Raw genomic sequence first — 19998 nt, 5'->3', positions numbered from 1 at the left:
GAGAGAGAGAGAGAGAGAGAGAGAGAGAGAGAGAGAGAGAGAGAGAGAGAGAGAGAGAGAGAGACATCCATTGGATAACTGGTAAAGTATTTGATTGGATAGGAAAGGGGAAAAGACTTCACAAAAACATTTGCTCATTATATTTGTAAGCTAGGCTGCTTGTACTGAAATTAATGGCTATGTGATAGTGAATTTCAGAAGAAAATCGGGAAGTGTGGAATTTGCATAGAGTTCAAAAGGAAATCTTTGAAAGAGATGATTCCCTACACTAACCATTAGGCTGTGCTCTCAGTCCAGACCATTTTGTTTGCTGTTTTGAGTGAGTGACAGGAAAGATATCAGGTAGTTGGGGGGAAAGAGAAAAAAATAAGTACCCAGACATTTGTACGAAGTATTGGTCAGTCAGATGTTTTTCACTTCAGACAATGCTTGCATTTTCCTTTGTGAAGTACCTTAGGAATTCAAAAGTATTTTCATATCCATCATTTCATTCTCTCTTTAGGAAAAGGAAAGAATACTATGTCTTATCTAAGACAAAGGAGAGAAACTTAGGGTGAATAAAAATATAATGGAAATAATTAGATGGAAAACCTTTGTGTGGTACCAACAGATGAATGAGGAATGTTGTGTAGGATGAAAGGTGACAGAGAAAAGGCTATTGCTATAAGAATTCAGACATGCTACATAGCAGAATGACAAAGACTGTGGTCACATACATAAATTGGCCAGCAAGGCTAAAAGTTTTAAATGGAAACAGGTTCTTACATAAGGGCAGTGTATTTAATGGAGCTATCATTCCAGTTTCCAGTGAAACTCTTCTACTTTGTATGTTGTGTTCCCTGAAATATGAGTAGTGCTTTATCCACTGACCACTCTTTTTCTTTTATTTATGGACTGAACCTATAATTTAATCAGTGTAGGGAACTCCTGGCAAAGAACTTCTTCTTCCCAGGCAGATTGGCACTTTCTCTAAAACTTGGTTTTAGAGAACCGTCTGGGGTACTGAGGTGAAATCTGCCCACGGTCACATAGACAGTATGCATTAGAGTCAGGATTTGAACTCTGGTCTTCCTGATGCTGTAGACAGCTATCTTCTATACTATACTGTCTCTCTTTATTAGGAATTTTATATAACCTTTCTCATTACCATACAAGATAAGATTCTTTCTCTTATGTAGGCAATTCAAACAGGAAGCTCCATGTCTCCCAAACAGAGGTCTTGACACAATTTGACATCCTTTCACTTTTCATGAGGGTTTACAATTCATGCTGCTCCCAATATATTGTGCGGGAACACTGATACTAGTTAAGATGAGAGTCTTACTGAGTATTCTGAAAGCTCAATCTTGATGCCATAAGAGTGATTATCCTTAGAAGAGAAGGTCTTTCAGAATTCGTAGTTGCTCTTAAGCACACCTTTGGAAGATCTTTATGTAATTTAACTCTTCTAGTAAAAAAACCTATTAGCCAAAGGTAAAATATCATCCAAGAAAGAGGAATAATGGTCTAACCATTGCTTTCTCCTCCAAGTCAATTCTATTCCTTTTAGTTTTCTCTTGTTTTCCAGTACATAAGTAGTGGAAAACTAATAACACTCTGGTTCATATTGTTTTCCCATAGTACCCTGTACTTGTATGGGGAAGAGACAATAAGATGATACAAGATGAACACTAGTGAAGCTAAACATGAAGTCCTATACTTTATTTTTTAATGATCTGCAAAAATACAGAATTGGTAAGATTAAACTTAGCATTAATGGGAGAAAGTTCATGGGAGAAGGACCTTAAAACTGGTTATTGAGTTAAGTCATAAGCTTAATATGAATGTATGCAACTGTAGGTAATTAAAACTAATATAATATTTGACTGTGCTAAATATAGTTTCATTGATGATCAAATGCTGATCAAAAGATATATTGAACTGTGTGATAGCCAGACTACATACAGAGAGTTGGGTTCAGGTCTTTACTCCTTGACCAAGGGGTTAAATTTAGTTTGTGCTGCTTTAGAGGATGTAATAGAGATCAATGCATGGAAAATATAGTACAGTCCTTTCTGCTAAAGCACTTGTTTGCAAAACATGATTTTATTCTAAAGTAATTACTATATTAGGGAACGAGTTGAGAATTTTGCATGTGTTTCTGCAAATTTCATTAAAAAACAGAGAGAACTGAACTACTTCACAACAACTTGCAAGCTATAACTCTCCTGACAGTCACTTCAGCAAGTAAATTCCAGGTTTTTTTCAAGTACACTTCCAGGTAAAGTGTCATATTAATTGTATATCTTCTGGTGTAGGAGAAGCTACGGAAGGAATAGGGCTGGCCCTCACCCACATACTTTAACCCAACCCTTAATTCAAATTTGCAAACTTGTTGGACCCAGAGCACAAGCTAAGTAGCAGCAACTGTGGACACAAATGCCAACAATATTTATTGTATCAATTATTTATTTTAAACATTAAACATTTATAAAATTATGTTATCGTTTTTATTAGTTTCATATCCTTTTATGTCACTGTTGAAATTTTTGAGTTTTGTGGCCCTAATCCTATTTGCCCCCCATAAGTTCTATGCTTTTAACTGTATGATTTTGCACAGTTTGGTGTTAAGTAGAACACATTTGTCAGCATTAGTAAAACTGATGATATAGGGTGGACGATTCAACTTAGTTTGGGGAAGCAATTTTTTTAACAGTGATGTCCAACATAGAATGAATTCCTTGTGATACAGGGCATTACTTTCTCTCTCTCTCTCTCTCTCCATAAATATATATATATATATATATATATATATATATATATATATATATATATATAAAATGACCACATATCAGAGCAGCTATTAATCATTGAAGATGCCCTAGATAATTTTTAACATCCTTCTCAAACTAAGGTTCTGTGATTCTCTAGGCCACACCTTGACATCCTATATCTCTTGACTCCTTTATAAAGAAGCAAAGTGAGCATGAACCAGACCAACCAGACCTGGGTGACAGAATTCTTCCTTTTGGGACTTTCTGATGACCCTCAGACTCAGCGGCTGCTCTTTGTGTTCTTGCTGGCGGTCTACTTGGGCACCATACTTGGAAACCTGCTCCTCACCTCCTTGGTTCTGTTTGACTCTCAGCTCCATACACCCATGTATTTCTTCCTGTGCAATTTATCTCTGTCTGACCTCTGCTTTTCAACCACTACCGTTCCCCAAACTCTAATCCACCTGTTGTCTAAGAAGAAATTAATTTCTTTCACAGGCTGTGCAGCTCAAGTTGTTCTCTTCCTATTCTTTGGAAGTACCCAGTGTGCTTTATTGGGTGTGATGTCCTATGATCGGTACTTGGCAATCTGTGACCCCATGCACTATTCACTCATCATGACATGGAGGGTGTGTGGCCTTTTTGCCATAGGGTGCTGGTCCAGTGGACTTGTTGCATCCTTGGTGGACAGTACATTTATACTTAGCCTCCCTTTCCAGGGCGACAATCAGATTGCTCATTTCTTCTGTGAGACCCCAGCCCTTTTGGTTTTGGCTTCTGCAGATACTCATAAAACAGAGTTGATAATTTTCCTCATGGGTGTAGTGATTATAGTAACACCTGTGTCCCTGATCCTGGTCTCATATGCATGTATCATAATTTCTGTCATCAAAATGAAGACAGCCTCAGGGAGACTCAAGGCATTCTCCACCTGTGGCTCCCATCTCATTGTGGTCATCCTTTTTTATGGAGGAGCAATCATCAACTACATGACACCTAAGTCTTCACAGGAACTAGAAAAGATGATATCTGTGTTCTATGCCGTGGTAAACCCTATGCTTAATCCCCTCATATATAGCCTGAGGAACAAAGATGTGAAGAGGGCATTTAGGAATGCAGCCAATAGGACACCATTCTGTAGAACCTGATCCTCTCACCTGTCATTGAATTTAATGTTATCTATCTCTTCTAATCTTAGTCTTTAACCTCCTGGAAAAACTGGCTTCTTATGACTAGAATTAGGAGCCAGTAATACATGTTTACATTACTATGTAATCATGCATGGCATGGTTACATATTGTACACCTATCATATGTCTGAGGTGAAGAGAGAGATGTAGAGATGATACATTTACCTCTCTGGAGACTCATGTGGAAAGATGCTAATTTGGAAGAGAAAAAATAGTCTAATTAGTATGGCAATATCATAGCCATTGAATATTCTGCATTGGACTGTAGGGGACAGAGACAAATATGAAGTAAGTATTCTTAAGTGTAAGCAGAGGTAATCAAGTCTTTGGGAGGTTGATAGGAATATCTACTCACATAAAAGCAAAACAAAAACTAGCTTCAAATTGACTACTATTAATAGAAATACAGTGTTCAAAATGGGTAAAGTTATAGTACCATTATATTTCCTCATGAAAAGACTGTATTTGTAGGACTATGTTTTCTATTGTATACAGTTTTTTTGGTCATTTTATATCTATGTTTTCTATTGGATACAATTTTTTTGTCATTTTATATCTATATATATATAAATTACCTACAATCAATGCTATCAAGGTCATATTGAAATGGGCACCATTAATTCAATACATAAGCATTTCTATGGGAAGATTCTTGACAGTTTTAAAATGTAATATTAAGCATGTCTTATTATTTTTTTAATTAAATATTTCTCAATTGCATTTTAATTCTATTTATTATTCTGGAGTGTTATGGGGCCACAGATGACCTGTGGACTGTATATTTGACACCTCTGACCTCCAGTTCTAGTTATATGTCACTTCCCTACTGATTGGGCAGCCGCTTATAACAAAGTGGCAGGGGGATTTGAGGAAGAGATGTTTAGGAAAACCAATTAATATCACAACCTTGTTGGATAGTACATGGAGAATTGCTAAACTATAGTGCTGGGCTTATACTATTAATGGAGGAAGGCACATTTTCTCAGCTTTTCTCTGGTGCTGTTTGTTCATTATAATTTCATAGCATTCAGCAATTTTGAACAATTTATGTTCCTCTTTTTATTATTGATTTGAAATGATATTTCATATAATTTTAGCCAGTAATAGTTTTGATCATTACCACCTTATAATGCAGTTTAAGCTCTCGTGCTGCTAAACCTCCTTACTTTAAATTTTTTTCCCCATTAATTCTTTTGATGTTCTTGAAATTTTTATTCTCCTAAATGAATTTTGTTATTATTTTTTCTAGTTCAATAAATATTTTTTGGTAATAAAGTTGGTATGGCATTGAATAGATTTAATCAGATAGAATTATCTTTTTTATTGCCTCTGCTGAGCCATCAACAATTAATGTGTCCAATCATATAAATCTGACTTTATTTGTATAAAAAGTGTTTTATAATTATGTTCATATAGTTCCTGGTTTTGTCTTGTTGAGTATAATACAAGGTATTTTATGGTGCCTTTCATTACTTTAAATGGAATATTTCTTACTGTCTTTTCTTGCAGGATTTTGTTGGTGATATATAGAAATGCTGATGATTTATTTGGGTATATTTTATACACTGCTACTTTGTTAAAACTATTATTTCAACTAGCTTTTTAGTTGAATCTTTAGGATTTTTCAAGTATATCATCATATCATCTGCAAAAAGAGATAGTTTAATTTAAAATTTTTTTTTGCAGGGGGGAAGGCAGGGCAATTGGGGTTAAGCTACCTGCCCAAGGTCACATGGCAAGTTTTGTTAAGTGTCTGGGCTGGATTTGAACTCAGGTTCTCTTGACTCCAAGGCCAGTGTGCCACCTAGCAGCCCCAATACATAGTTTTATTACCTCATTGTCCATTCTGATTCTTTCAATTTCTTTTTCTTCTCTTATCGCTGTTAGCATTTCTCTTGCAATATTGAATGATATTGATGTTAACAGACATCCTTGTTTCTCTCTTTATCTTATTGAGAAGGCTACTAGTTTGTTCCCATTACAATTAATGCTTGCTGATGGTTTTAAGTAGAATTTTCTCATCGTACCTATGCTTTTGAGTGTTTTTAATTGGAATGAGTGCTACATTTTGTCAAAAGTTTTTTGTGTGTGTCTTTTGCTATAATCATATGATTTTGTTACTCTTCTCATTGATATAATCAATTGTGTTGCTATTTTCCCTTGTGGTAAGCCATTTCTGTACCTTTGGTATAAATCCTACTTGATATCAATGTATAATCTTTATGATATATTATTGTAACCTGCAAGCTAGTATTTTATTTAAGATTTTTGCATCCACATTCATTAGTGAAATTGTTCTATGATTCTCTTTTTCTGATTTTACTCTTCTTGATTTCGGTATCAGCATTGTATTTGTTTCAAAAAAGGAACTTGGTAGGACTCCATATTTGCCTATTATTCCAAATAATTTGCTTAATATTAGAATTAGTTAATCTTTGAGTATTTGGTAGAATTCATTTGTAAATCCAATTAGTTACCATGCTGTTTCTTTAAGAAGCCCATTTATATTCCCTGCTCAATTTCTTTTTCTAAAACAGATTTATTTAAATATTTTATTTTCTCTTCTGTCAATCTAGATTGCTTATATTCTTGCAAATATTCTTCTATTTACTTAAATTGCTAAATTTATTAGCATATAATTGGGCAAAATAACTAGTAATAATTGTTCTGAGTTAATGTTCATTAGTGGTATATTCACCTTTTTCTCTTTTGATACTATTGATTTGGTTGTCTTCTCTCTGTCTCTCTTTCATCATGTTAACCAATAGTTTATCTCTTTTATTGATTTTTCTCATAAAACAAACTCCTAGTTTTATTCTTTAAATTAATGGCTTACTTACATTCAATTTTAGTCATTTCCCCTTTAATTTTTAGGATTTCCCAGTTGTTGTTTATTGAGGATTTTTAACTTCTTTTTTTTCTTGTTTCTTTAATATCATACCTAAATCATTGATTTACTCTTCCTCAATTTTAAAATTATTGATCTGATTTTTAGCAATTTTATTGATATGAGCATTTAAAGATATAAATTTTCCTCTGATTACTGATTTTGCTGCAACACATAGGTTTTGGTGTGTTGTCTCATTATCATTATTCTCCTCAATGAAATGATTTATTGTTTTTAGGGCTTGTTCTTTAACCCATTCATTTTTCAAGATTAGGTTATTTAGCTTCCAATTAATAATTAATCTGGGTTTCTGTGGTCTCTTATTAAATACAATTTTTGTTGCATTATGATATGAAAAGGATGTATTTAATATTTCTGCTTTTCTGCATTCAGCTATAAATTTTCTGTGAACTAATACATAAGCAATTTTTATAAAGGCTACCACGTATTGTGAAGAAAAAGGTATATTTCTTTCTATTCCCATTCAATTCTCTCTAGATTTCTATCACATCCAGCTTATCTAAGATTCTTTTCAAAATTTATTATTTGGTTAAACTTATCTAGTTCTGAGAGGGGAAGGTAGAAGTCCCCCACTATTTTAATTTTGCTATTTCCACTTGTAATTCATTTAGCTTTTCCTTTAAAATTTGGATACTATAGCATTTGTTGCATACAGTTTTGGTATGGATATTACTTCATTATCACTGGTATCTTTTAACATCATGTAGTTTCCCTGTTTATCTCTTTTATTTTTTAATCGAATGCTTCTAGTTTACATCATTCATTTCTGCAAGATTTTGAGTTACAAAATTTCTCCCCATTTTCCCCCTACCCACCACACCAAAATATCCCCTCCTCCAATCTGCTCTCTCCCATATCTTCTCCCATACTCCCTCTGACTTTCCAGTAGGGCATGGTGGATCTCTATGCCCCAGTGCCCATATGTATTATTTCCCAATTACAAGTAAAATAATATTAATAGCAGTGTATGTATATATGTATATGTATATATATAAACATTTGATTTTAAAACTTTGAATTCCAGATTCATTCTCTTCCTCCCTTGTCACCCACCCTTATTGGGAAGATAAGCAATTCAGTATAGGTTGTACATGTGTAGCTATGCGAAACATTTCCATTGTGGATATATTGCAAAAGACTGATTATATTTCCTTCCCTCCTATCCCACCTCCCATGTGTTCTATTCTCTCCTTTGATCCTGTCCCTTTTCAAAAGTGAGTGCTTCCAACTTCCCTCCCTCCCCAGCCTGCCCTCCCTTCCATCATACCCCCTCTCATCCCCTTCCTCCCAGTCCCATGTAGGGTGAGATACCATATTAATGTGTATGTCATTCCCTCCCTAAGCCAAATTCACTAAGAATAAGGTTGACACATTCCCTTTTGCCTTCCTGTTCTTCCCCTCTTCTTCTATATGAGATAGTTTACCCCATTCTGTCTCTCCCCATCTCCTCTCATTATATTCCTCTCTCACCTCTTAATATCACCTTTTAAGTATCATACCTTCCTATTAAATTGGTCCTGTGTCCTCTATCTATGTATACATGTACACATATATACACATTCACATATGTATTCATAGCCCATATACTCTCCTATATAGACATATATATGTGTGTGTATATATGAATAAACACACACACACATTTCTATTCCCTTCAACTATTCTCATACTGAGAAAAGTTTCGTAAGTTACAATTATTGTTTTTACATGTAGGGATGTAAATAGTTCAACTTTGATAAGTTCCTTATGATTTCTTTTCCCTGTTTACCTTCTCATGCTTCTCTTGCTTCTTGTACTCTATTCCACTGAATGACCATTTCTTCTTCTGAAATATGATAATAAGTTTTGCTGGGTAGGTGATTCTTGGTTTTAATCCCAGCTCCTTTGACCTCTGGAATATCATATTCCAAGCCCTTCAATCCCTCAGTGTAGAAGCTACCAGATCCTGTGTTATCCTGATTGTACTTCCACAATATTCAAATTGTTTCTCCCTGGCTGCTTGTAATATTTTCTCCTGGATCTGGGAATTTCGGAACCTGGCTATAATATTCCTAGGAGTTTTCACTTTGGGATCTTTTTAAGGAGGTGATTGATGGATTCTTTCAACCTCCATTTTGCCCTCTGGTTCTAAAACATCAGGGCAATTTTCCTTGAGAATTTCTTGGAGGATGATTTCTAGGTTCTTTTTTGATCATAGCTTTCAGGTAGTCCAATAATTTTAAAATTATCTCTCCTGGATCTATTTTCCAGGTCAGTGGTTTTCCCAGTGAGATATTTCACATTGCCTTCTATTTTTTTCAAATGCTTTATTAACTTCTGATTTACATCATTCATTTCCACCAGATTTTGAGTTACAAATTTTCTCCCCATTTTCCCCCTACCCACTGCCCCAAAATAGCAGTCCCACAGGATATCCCCCCCTCCAATCTCCTCTCTCCCATATTTTCTCCCATACCCCTTTCGACTTTTCCAGTGAATCTCTATATCCCAGTGCCTGTATATATTATTTCCCAATAACATGTAAAACAGTATTAATAAAAATGTGTATATATATGTATATATATTTAAACATTTGGTTTTAAAACTTTGAATTTCAGATTCATCCCCTTCCTCCCTTGTCACCCACCCTTATGGGGAAGATAAGCAGTTCAGTATAGGTTGTACATGTGTGGCTAATGCAAAACAATAACATAGTAGATATATTGTAAAAGACTGACTATATTTCCCTCCCTCATATCCCACCTCCCACTTGTTATATTCTCTACTTTGATCCCATCCCTTTTCAAAAGTGGGTGCTTCCAGCTTCCCTCCTCCCGAGCCTGCCCTCCCTTCCATAATCCCCCCTTTCATCCCCTTCCCCCCTACTCTCCTGTAGGGTGAGATACCCTATTTAGTGTGTATTTAATTCCCCCCCCCCCGAGCCAAATTCAATGGGAATAAGGTTGACCCATTCCCTTTTGCCTTTCTATTCTTCCCCTCCATTGTGACCATTTTCTCTTGCCTCTTCTATATGAGATAGTTAACCTCATTCTGTCTCTCCCCATCTCCTCTTATTATATTCCCCTCTCACCTCTTAATTTCACCTCTTAAGTATCATCCCTTCCTGTTAAATTGGTCCTGTGCCCTCTATCTATGTATACCTGTAAACATATGCCCATAAACCCTCATATATAGACATATATATGTATATATATATATATATATATATATAACTATTCCCTTTAACTACTGAGAAAAGTTTAATAAGTTACAATTATTGTTTTTCCATGGAGGAATGTTAATAGTTCAATTTTGATAAGTTCCTTATGATTTCTTTTCCCTGTTTACCTTCTCATGCTTCTCTTGCTTCTTGTATCTGAATGTAAAATTTTCTATTCAACTCTGTTTTTTTTTCAACAAGAATGCTTGAAAGTCCTTTATTCCACTGAATGACCATATTTTCCCCTGAAACATGATACTCAGTTTTGCTGGGTAGGTGACTCTTGGTTTTAATCCCAGCTCCTTTGACCTCTGGAATATCATATTGCAAGCCCTTCGATCCCTCAGGGTAGAAGCTGCCAGATCCTGGGTTATCCTGATTGTGTTTCCACAATATTCAAATTGTTTCTTCCTAGCTGCTTATAATATTCTCTCCTTAATCTGGAAATTCTGGAATCTAGATATAATATTCCTAAGAGTTTTCTTTTTGGGATCTTTTACAGGAGGTGATTGGTGGATTCTTTCAATCTCTATTTTGCCCTCTGGTTCTAAAACATCAGGGCAGTTTTCTTTGAGAACTTCTTGGAGGATGATTTCTAGGTTCTTATCTAGAGCATGGCTTTCAGGTAGTCCAATAATTTTAAAATTATCTCTCCTGGATCTATTTTCCAGGTCAGTGGTTTTTCCCATGAGATATTTCACATTGCCTTCTACTCTTTCATTTGTTTGGATCTGTTTAACAGCATCTTGATTTCTCATAAAGTCATTAGCTTCCATTTGCTCCAATATAATTCTGAAGCAATGATTCTCCTCATTGAGCTTTTGAGATTCTTTTTGCATCTGGCAAATTTGGCTTTTTAAGGCATTCTTCTCCTCATTGCCTTTTTGAGCCTCTTTTGCCATTTGAGTTAGTCTATTTTTAAGGTGTTATGTTCTTCAGTGTATTTTTGGCTCTCCTTTAGTAGACTGTCTACTCACTTTTCATGATTTTCTTGTATCATTCTCATTTCTCTTCCCAATTTTTCCTCCCTTTCCTTACTTGATTTTCAAAATCCTTCTTGAGCTCCTCCATGGCCTATAAGCAGTTCATATTTTTCTTGGATGCTTTTGATGCAGGAGTTCTGACTTTGCTGTCTTCCTCCTGCTCAATGCCTTGATCCTTTTTGTCCCCAAAAAGGAATCTATGGTTTGATTATATTTCCTGGACTTGGTCATCTTGGCAGTCAATTATTTTACTTTTGAGCTCTTTGCCACAGTAGAACTCTGCTTCCATAATAGAGAGAGCTTTGTCCCAAATTGCTGGGGTTTTTGCATCTGCTGGAGCTATTAGTTGGATGCCCTCTCTACAGACACCACAAGCTTTGGCTCACTGGTCACACACACCAGGACCACCACCCAAGACCGTGATCCAGATCCAAGCAGGTTAAAGCAAGAGTGATTACCCTCTGCATGGTCGCTTGTTCCCCCTGCAATCTGCAAGCCAGGAGCTCCTGAGACAGCCAGGCAATGGAGGCTGCACAGCTGCCTCACCTCCGCTACTTCTCACCCTGGGTGCAGGGGCTGAACCTTGCTCTCAGTCCCCCTGTTCCCACAAAGTTCCACACTGACCTTTTAATTTCTTTTTTGCATTTATGGGTTGATAATTCTGGAAACTGCCACAGCTGCTGTGTCTCTCCTGAAGTCTGCTCCATGCCCACAGCTGGTTGGGACCACCATGGGGCTGGGAACCACACAGCTCACGTGAGGCTGTGCTCAACTCCCAGCCTGGTGTGATAGATCCTTTCTGTCTGCCTGCCAGGACTCTTTCAGTGGGAGCTTTGTTTCTTTTTGTCTCTTTGTGGGTTCTGTAGCTCTAAAGTTTGTTTAGAGACATTTTTTTTACATGTATTGAAAGTGATTGGAGGGGAGCCTGCACCAAGTTTGTGCTTCTACTCTGCCATCTTGGCTCTGCCCATCCTATCAAACCTTTAAAGATCAACTAATTCCAATATTAAATAAATTGTTTGGAATAAGAGCCAAAGAAGCGTTCCTACCAAGCTCCTTTTCTGAAACAAACATGGTGCTGATACCTATATCAGGAAGACTAAAAATAGAAATAGAAAATTATAGACCAATTTCATTTATGAACATGGATGCAAAAAGCCTAAATAAAATGCTAGCTAAAATATTACAATAACTTATCACAAAGATTATACATTATGATCAAATGGAATTTATACCATGAATGTAGCAATGATTTAACATAAGGAAAGCTATTAATATAATTGATTACATCAATAGTAAAAATTTTAAAAATCATATGATTATATCAGTAGAAGCAGAAAGAACTTCTGATAAAAGTCATATGGAAGCAGACTTTAGCTCAATATAAGAACAAAATCTAATAATACAGTTGTTCAATAATTAACTGAGTTGTCACATGACATGATGAATTTCCCATTGAAGATCTTCAAGCATAGCCTTGATCACCACTTATCAGTCAGTCAATCAATCAATAATCATTTATAAAGTAACTAGAATATGCAAAGCATAGTACTAAGAATTGGGGGTATAAACACAAATGTGAGTAGCCTGTCCTTGAGGATCTGACATTATACTAGGAGAATATACCTTCTCAGATTTTACAGAAAAATTCATAATGGTAATATGGCAAAAATATATGTTAATATGGTGATTACTAACAAATAGGGATGATCAGAAGACCTCTTGATGAAGATTCTACTTTGATTGACTCTGGAAGGGAGTTAGTGATCCCAAAATGTTGTGATGGGGAATCATTCTAAGCATGGAGGACAGTCTGTGTCAAATCATGAAGCATAACATATGAAATATTAGGTGAAGGGAAAGGAATGCAGGCTAGTTATATTTTGATTTGATCTAGATGACCTGTGTGTATCCAAGTCCAAGATATTTAATTTCTAACTTATCATTCAAGATATTTTAATATAACCAGGCACCAAGTCATAACATTCCATTAGTTAATATGCTGTTGGACATTAAATTAACATTTATTTCTGGGTAAAACAAACCTAGAAATAAAGGATAAGGATCTCACATGCTCTCATAAACTAATAATCTCATTTCTTACAGCATGCCAAAAAAATGAATAGGTGCCATATCTGGATACTCAATCACACATTGACACAACTACCAGCATTGCTGAAGAGAATATTAGAAGGGGAGAAAAGAGTAGATTGAAATTTTGGAGCTGAAGATTTACATTTTAATTACTTGCAATAAATCATACTTCTTGTTTCCACCTGAAAGAGAACTACATAGAAAAGAAATATTCACTTCCTCATCTATTCTCTGGAGCACGTGAAATGTTCCAGAGACTATCTCCAGACTACAGACTATGTAACTAGCTTTGTCCTCATAGGAACAGTTCTTGTTTGAAAACCAAGTCCTCAGAACCAAGGAGACTTGTTTGGGGGAAGGAAGTATTTAATCTACTTTATCCCTCTTCCCCTTCTCCTCCAAACCCTGTTCCTGTCAAGAAAAACAATGCTTTAGTATTTGTTACCTGAAGTTTCCATCTTCCCAACCCAGCAGCTATTTTTCATGCATTTATTCTATCTTCCATATTTGGAGTATCTTTATGAATATGAGATTCTTTCCTAGTGTTTTCTGTCTTTCAGGTAAGAATATGAGGTTATAGAGAAGGGGTAACACTAAGGGGCTACTTGAAGATGCATACTTAAATGTGAGTGTTGTTGAGTAGATTTGGATTTAGAATTTCTATGTCTTTGTCTCTGTTTCAGTATCTCTTGTCAACCATATTTTATTTGCCAATGTTTTCTCTTGGAAATGACTCTGTACAGGAGACTTCCCTGTTAGATCTGTTTCTCCCATCAACAGCACTAGGTCCTCAGAAAATGGCATGGAGTTGAGATTGGGGTAATGACTTGTATGAAAGAGTGACTTTCTCTAAAGCAGGTGAGACTTTTGAATATTATATAAATACACACTTTCATGACTCTGGGGGCAAGATATTGAGGGATCCATTTAATCATTTCATTTTATCATGGTAGCTAGTATGGAATGGAATTATCATTCCCAGGTATATGACCAGAAAGAGGCAAACCCTGTGCCCTGAGGGAGTTAATCCCCCAGAATCACTCAGGAAAAAAACAATCAGACCTCATACTGGAATTAGAAAGATAACATAAACATGGCTTTACAGAAATTAGGGATTTAAGGAAGAAATTATGAATTTAATCCTTGGGCTATTCAACTATGGTGGATGTCAGCAGGTTTCAGTGTGCACCTGTGGGTTTGGGTGGTGGCATAGATCTCTAATTCTGTCCTTTTCAGGGCCCCTAAATCTTTCTCAGGCAAATTTCATGTAAAAGGTGGAATTTTTAGCTAAGTTCTGAGGGAATTTGAGGGTTTCTAGAGATATAGAAGAGTAGGGAGTGCAATCTTGCCATAGAAGATATTCTGTGAAAAGATGGAAGCTAGGAGATGAATATCATGTATAAGTAACAGCAAGCACTAAAATCTGGAGGGCAATATATAATAAGCCTGGGAACATAGGTGGGAATTGGTTGTGAAGGATTTTAAGTGAGAAATAAAGGAATGCCTATTTGAGAGAACCACTAGAATTTATGCAGCAGAAGATACAGTCATACTGATCCTCTAGGAATATGACTGATAGCAATGTGAAGGACAAATTGGAGAGGAGAGAAACTCTAGGCATGGATACCAATGAAAACAACTGATCTCAGACAGAACTCATGTACTTCTCTCTGGGGTTATATTAATCAACTCTATAGCTCTGATGACAGTGTGATGGACAAGGTCAGAGACATGAAGATCATTGATCCATTTTGTTTTTAGAAATAAGTCTGACCCTGAGAAGAGATTCAAATGCATCTAGTAAATATCTCCCTTAAAACTCACATCCCTAGGGGAAAATGAAGAATAAGACAATTCTGTTATCTCTTGTTATAGGAGGCAGAAGGGAACCTAACCCAGAGAACTCTTCTGGAACCCAAAGGCTTAAAGTAATATACCTCATCAAACTGTTTACTATCTACTGGCAATCTCCTAGTCCAGTGATTATAGAATCACAATCTGGTATCTCAAGGAAATGCTATTTCTCTGATATCACTCATCTCTTACAACCTTAGTCTTCCATACCCACAGATCCTCAATGTTTTAATCTAGCACCTATCAATTCATCCTTGTCAAAGAACTCAAAATTTGCCATGGTGAATCCTGAGAATTCCCTTTGTGGATTTCTGATTATTTGTGTCCTCTAAAAAGTAGGGGGACAAAAGAGATAAAATTATAGGGAATTGGCTGCTCTAATATTCTCCTTTCCTTACACCACTTCCCCATCAATAGGAATCCATTTGTGCTTTACCAATAACGAGCATTTTCAAATATTAACTTGATTGTTATGAGCACTTAGAAAGATGAATGACATCTAAGAACTAATAGAACTTCATCAAGAAGGAGTCATAATAGGAGAGCTATTATTTCTATTTTTGACAGTGTTGCTAGATGGCTAGATCCTAGGAATGCCACTGAATATAACAATTTTCATCTAGGAAGTTTGAAAAGTTTCTTATAATATTCTTGTGAATATCACAAGGAATTTTGGAGGGTAACTATTCCTACCAGGTAAATATTATGTAGTAGTGGACAAAGGAAGAGAGATTATATTCCTCCAGGTCCATTCTTTGGTCTGATCAATTCATGAGTGTTTTGTACAGTTCTAGGTATCACTTTTGAGAAAATCATTGACTAGCAGAACATGCTCATAAGATGGTATTGGAGATGAGGGGGGTTGTAGCCTTTCATGTGAGGACAAACTGAAATCTCTTTGAAAGCTTAGAGAGCAGAGATGACTTAGAATTGGGACAGGATAGCTATTGTCAAGTATTTTAATATTCGCCATAAAGAAGATGAATTTGTCAATTTTTTTCATGGTGATAGAGACCAATAGAAAAAGTTAATAGGTAAAAGGGCTGTTCTATGTTCTCTGTAATCCAAAAACTTGAAAATAGAGCTTTCAATTGATGCTCATGTATGTTTTAGTTGGCATTTCCATAAAGATAATTTTATAATTAAAATTTTTAACATAATTTAAAATGTAAAACAATTTAAATCTTGAATGTTATTTAAAAAGGTAAAAATCATTCTTAGCTCACAGACTGAACAGAAATAGACAACAGATCATATTTTTCTTTTTATGCCAATTTTTGGTATAGAAAATCAAAGTGACGGATAAAAGGTTACTGTTAAAAATGAGCAGAGATGACATAACAAAGATGACATACACATGCATAAATTTGTCAGCAAGGCTAAGCATTTTAAGTGGGAACAAAGCATTACATAGTTATATTTTATGGAGGTATCCTTTCAGTTTCCAATGGAACTACCTCTTCTATTTAGTATGGTAGATTCCCTAAAATGTGATTAGTACTTCATCCATCTACCCACCATTTTTCTTTCATTTGTGAACTGAATAAGTAAATTCATCTGTGTAGAAATTCTTGACCAGGAAATTCCTGTACCAAAGCAGATTGATAGTTTCTCTAAAACACAGTCTTAGAGAACTCCCTGGAGGTGTTGATGAAATGTTGTGCCAGGGTCAGTGCCATATTAATTTTATTAATTTTTTAAAGTGCCATATTCATTTTTTATTTCACCCCCTGGATGAAATGTTATGCCCAGGGTCAGTATGAATTACAGTCAGGACTTGAACTCCAGTTCTTCTGCTGCTGGGGACAGCTCTCTATCCTCTAAATCATACTGTCTCTTTTTAATAGGAATTTTATACAACCTGTCTCATCACTGTGCAAGATAGAATTCTTTCTCTTACAAAGGTGATTTAAACAAGAAGTGTCACCATCTCCCAAATAGAAGACTTCACACATTTTGACAAATTTCTATTTTTCATGCGGGTTTTCAACTCATGATGCTACTACTATTTTGAGCTGGACCATGCATACCAGTTAAAGTAAGAATTTTTTTAGGGTCAAAATTTGATGCCAAATTCTGATGCATGATGTTTCTCTTTATAAGAGAATGTCTTCCAACATGTGTAGCTTAAGAGCATCTTACTATTCCCCAAAATGTTCTGATATTTTCTTTCAAATCCAAAGAGTAGCTCTATGCAATTTAACTCTTTCAGTAAAACAACCTACTCTTTCAAAGGACAAATTTTTGTCCAAGAAAATAGGAGTAATTGTCAAGCTAGTTCTATCTTCTCCAAGTCAACCATTCCTTTAAGTTTTCTCTTGTCTTTAAGTAAAAGGACAATAGAAATCCAATTATACTTTGGTTAATGGTGTTTCCCTCTAGGTCATTGAATTCTTATAGGGAAGAGACGATAAGATGATATAAGATGAACATTAGCAAGGCTAAATACAAAGCCCTACAATTTAAGGATTTTTTTTAAATCTGCAAAAGTTCAGAAATAGAAAGATTCAGTTTAGTATTAATGGGAGAAAGAACTCGAGACTTATTATTGAGTTTAATTACAAGCTCAATATGAATGAATCGACTGTAGGTAAACAAAACTAATAATACTAGACTGTATTAAGTTAAATATATCATTGATGACAAAATGAGCTAAAATATATTGAATTGTGTTATAACCAGACTACATACAGATTGTAGGGCTCAGTTCTTAACCTCTGGAACAATGAGCTGGATTTAGTTTGTGTTACTCTAGAGGATGTAATAGAGATCAATTCATGGAAATTATAGTATAGTTCTTTCTACTAAAACACTGATTTAAAAATTGATTTTATTCCAAAGTGTTATAGTAGGGAGCAATTTGAGAATTTCACATTTGATTATGCACAATTTCATCAAGTACACAGAAAATAGAACCACTTCAAAATAACTTGCAAATAACACGCTGGCACACTCTTCTGCCAGCAAATTCCAGGTCTTTTTCAAGCAAACTTCTAGGTGAAGTGCCATATTAAGTTTATATATTCTGGTACAGGAGGACCAGTGGATTGTAAAAGCTGGTCCTCACCCACATGATTTGCCATCGTCCTTCCATGTTCCTACTCACGGCCCTCAGCCTCAGAATTCGAATTTGCCAACCTGTTGGACCCAGGGTACAGTCCTCCTAGGAGCTCGCAGAAATAAAAAATGGAATTATACATTGTAGTGTTTATGCATTTTGATCATTTAACATGTATATGCTATTGTTAATTTATTTTTATGCTATTATTGTTTTAAACTATGCTATTGTTTTTATTGGTTTCCTATTTTTATGTAACTTATGAAAGTTTTGCGTGTTGTAGCCCTAACCCTATTCCTCCCCGCCCCCATAAGTCTTATGTTTCTGATTGTGTGATTTTGTATAATTTGGTGTTTTGTAGTACAGATCTGTGAGTATTGGCAGAACTGACAATACAGGATAAAACATTTCACCTCAATTTAGGGAAGCATTTTTCTAACAGTACTATCTCCAACATAGAATATGTTCCTTGTGATATAGGGCATTACTTTCAGTGGCTATATTAAATAACCACACATTAAGGCAGCTATTGATGGTTGAAAGTTACACTAGATAACTTTTAAGGTCCTTCCCGAGCTAAGGTTCTATGATTCTCCAGGCTACATCTCAACATCTCATATCTCTTGACGCCTTTATAAAGAAGCAAAGTGAGCATGAACCAGACCAACCAGACCTGGGTGACAGAATTCTTCCTTTTGGGACTTTCTGATGACTCTCAGACTCAGCGGCTGCTCTTTGTGTTCTTCCTGGCGGTCTACTTGGGCACCATACTTGGAAACCTGCTCCTCACCTCCTTGGTTCTGTTTGACTCACAGCTCCATATACCCATGTATTTTTTCCTCTGTAATTTATCTTTGTCTGACCTCTGCTTCTCAACTACCACTATTCCCCAAACTCTGATTCACATGTTATCTAGTAAGAAATTAATTTCTTTCACAGGCTGTGCAGCTCAACATTTTCTCTTCCTGTTCTTTGGATGTACAGAGTGTGCCTTATTAGGTGTGATGTCTTATGATCGGTACTTGGCAATCTGTGACCCCATGCACTATCCCCTCATCATGTCATGGAGAAAGTGTATTTTCATGGCCTTAGGGTGCTGGTCCAGTGGCTTTGTTGTATCCTTGGTGGATAATACATTTGTACTAAGCCTCCCTTACCAAGGAAACAATAAAATTTCTCATTACTTCTGTGAGGCCCCAGCCATTCTTGTTGTGGCATCTGCAGACACTCATAGAGCAGAAATGATCATTTTCCTTGTGGGTGTAGTGATTATAGTTACACCTTTGCTCTTGATCTTGATCTCATATATATTTATCATAGTGTCCATGGTGAGGATGAAGACGGTATCTGGGAGACTGAAGGCCTTCTCCACCTGTGGCTCCCACCTAATTGTGGTCATCCTTTTTTTATGGAGGAGCAATCATCAACTACATGACACCTAAGTCTTCACAGGAACTAGAGAAGATGATATCTGTGTTCTATGCTGTGGTAAATCCTATGCTTAATCCCCTCATATACAGCTTGAGGAACAAAGATGGGAAGAGGGCATTCTGGAATGCAGCCAACAAGACACCATTCTGCAGAACCTGATTCTCTCACCTCTCGTTGAATATGACATTATCTTATTCTTCCAATATTAGTCTTTCATCTCCTAGAAAAACTGACCTCTTATCATCAGGATTAGGAGGCAGTGATTCATATTTATATTGTTATACATGCATAGGATGGTTACCTATTATATAACTGTCTTAGGTCTGAAGCAAAGGGAGAAATGTAGAGATTTACCCCTCTGGAAACTTGGGTGGAATCATGCTAATTTGGAGAACTTGAGAAATACTCTAATTAGTATGACAGTATCATAGTCATCAAATATTCTGTAATGGACTTTTGGAGACAGAGACACATATGAAGTAAGCATTCCTAAGAATAAAGAAAGATACTCATCTTTGGGAGGCTGATA

At 35.9% G+C, this 19998-nt stretch overlaps 1 protein-coding gene and 1 pseudogene across 1 annotated transcript; both read left to right on the top strand.

Annotated features, from left to right (window-relative positions):
- Window positions 1–2956: 2956 nt before the first annotated feature.
- On the top strand, window positions 2957–3901 carry LOC138157235 (olfactory receptor 2D2-like). Its single transcript, XM_069082800.1, has one exon. The coding sequence runs from the start codon at window positions 2966–2968 to the stop codon at window positions 3899–3901; it is 936 nt and encodes a 311-aa protein (XP_068938901.1). The 5' UTR covers window positions 2957–2965.
- Window positions 3902–18682: 14781 nt separating this feature from the next.
- LOC138157234 (olfactory receptor 2D2-like) lies at window positions 18683–19628 on the top strand (annotated as a pseudogene).
- Window positions 19629–19998: the final 370 nt, after the last annotated feature.

Source organism: Petaurus breviceps, unplaced genomic scaffold (assembly GCF_028583685.1).
Source record: "Petaurus breviceps papuanus isolate PSGF00001 unplaced genomic scaffold, PetGlider_PUasm1.0 171, whole genome shotgun sequence".
NCBI lineage: Eukaryota > Metazoa > Chordata > Mammalia > Diprotodontia > Petauridae > Petaurus > Petaurus breviceps.
The sequence above is the reverse complement of the archived record's forward strand: the minus strand, read 5'-3'. Positions and strand labels throughout refer to the sequence as shown.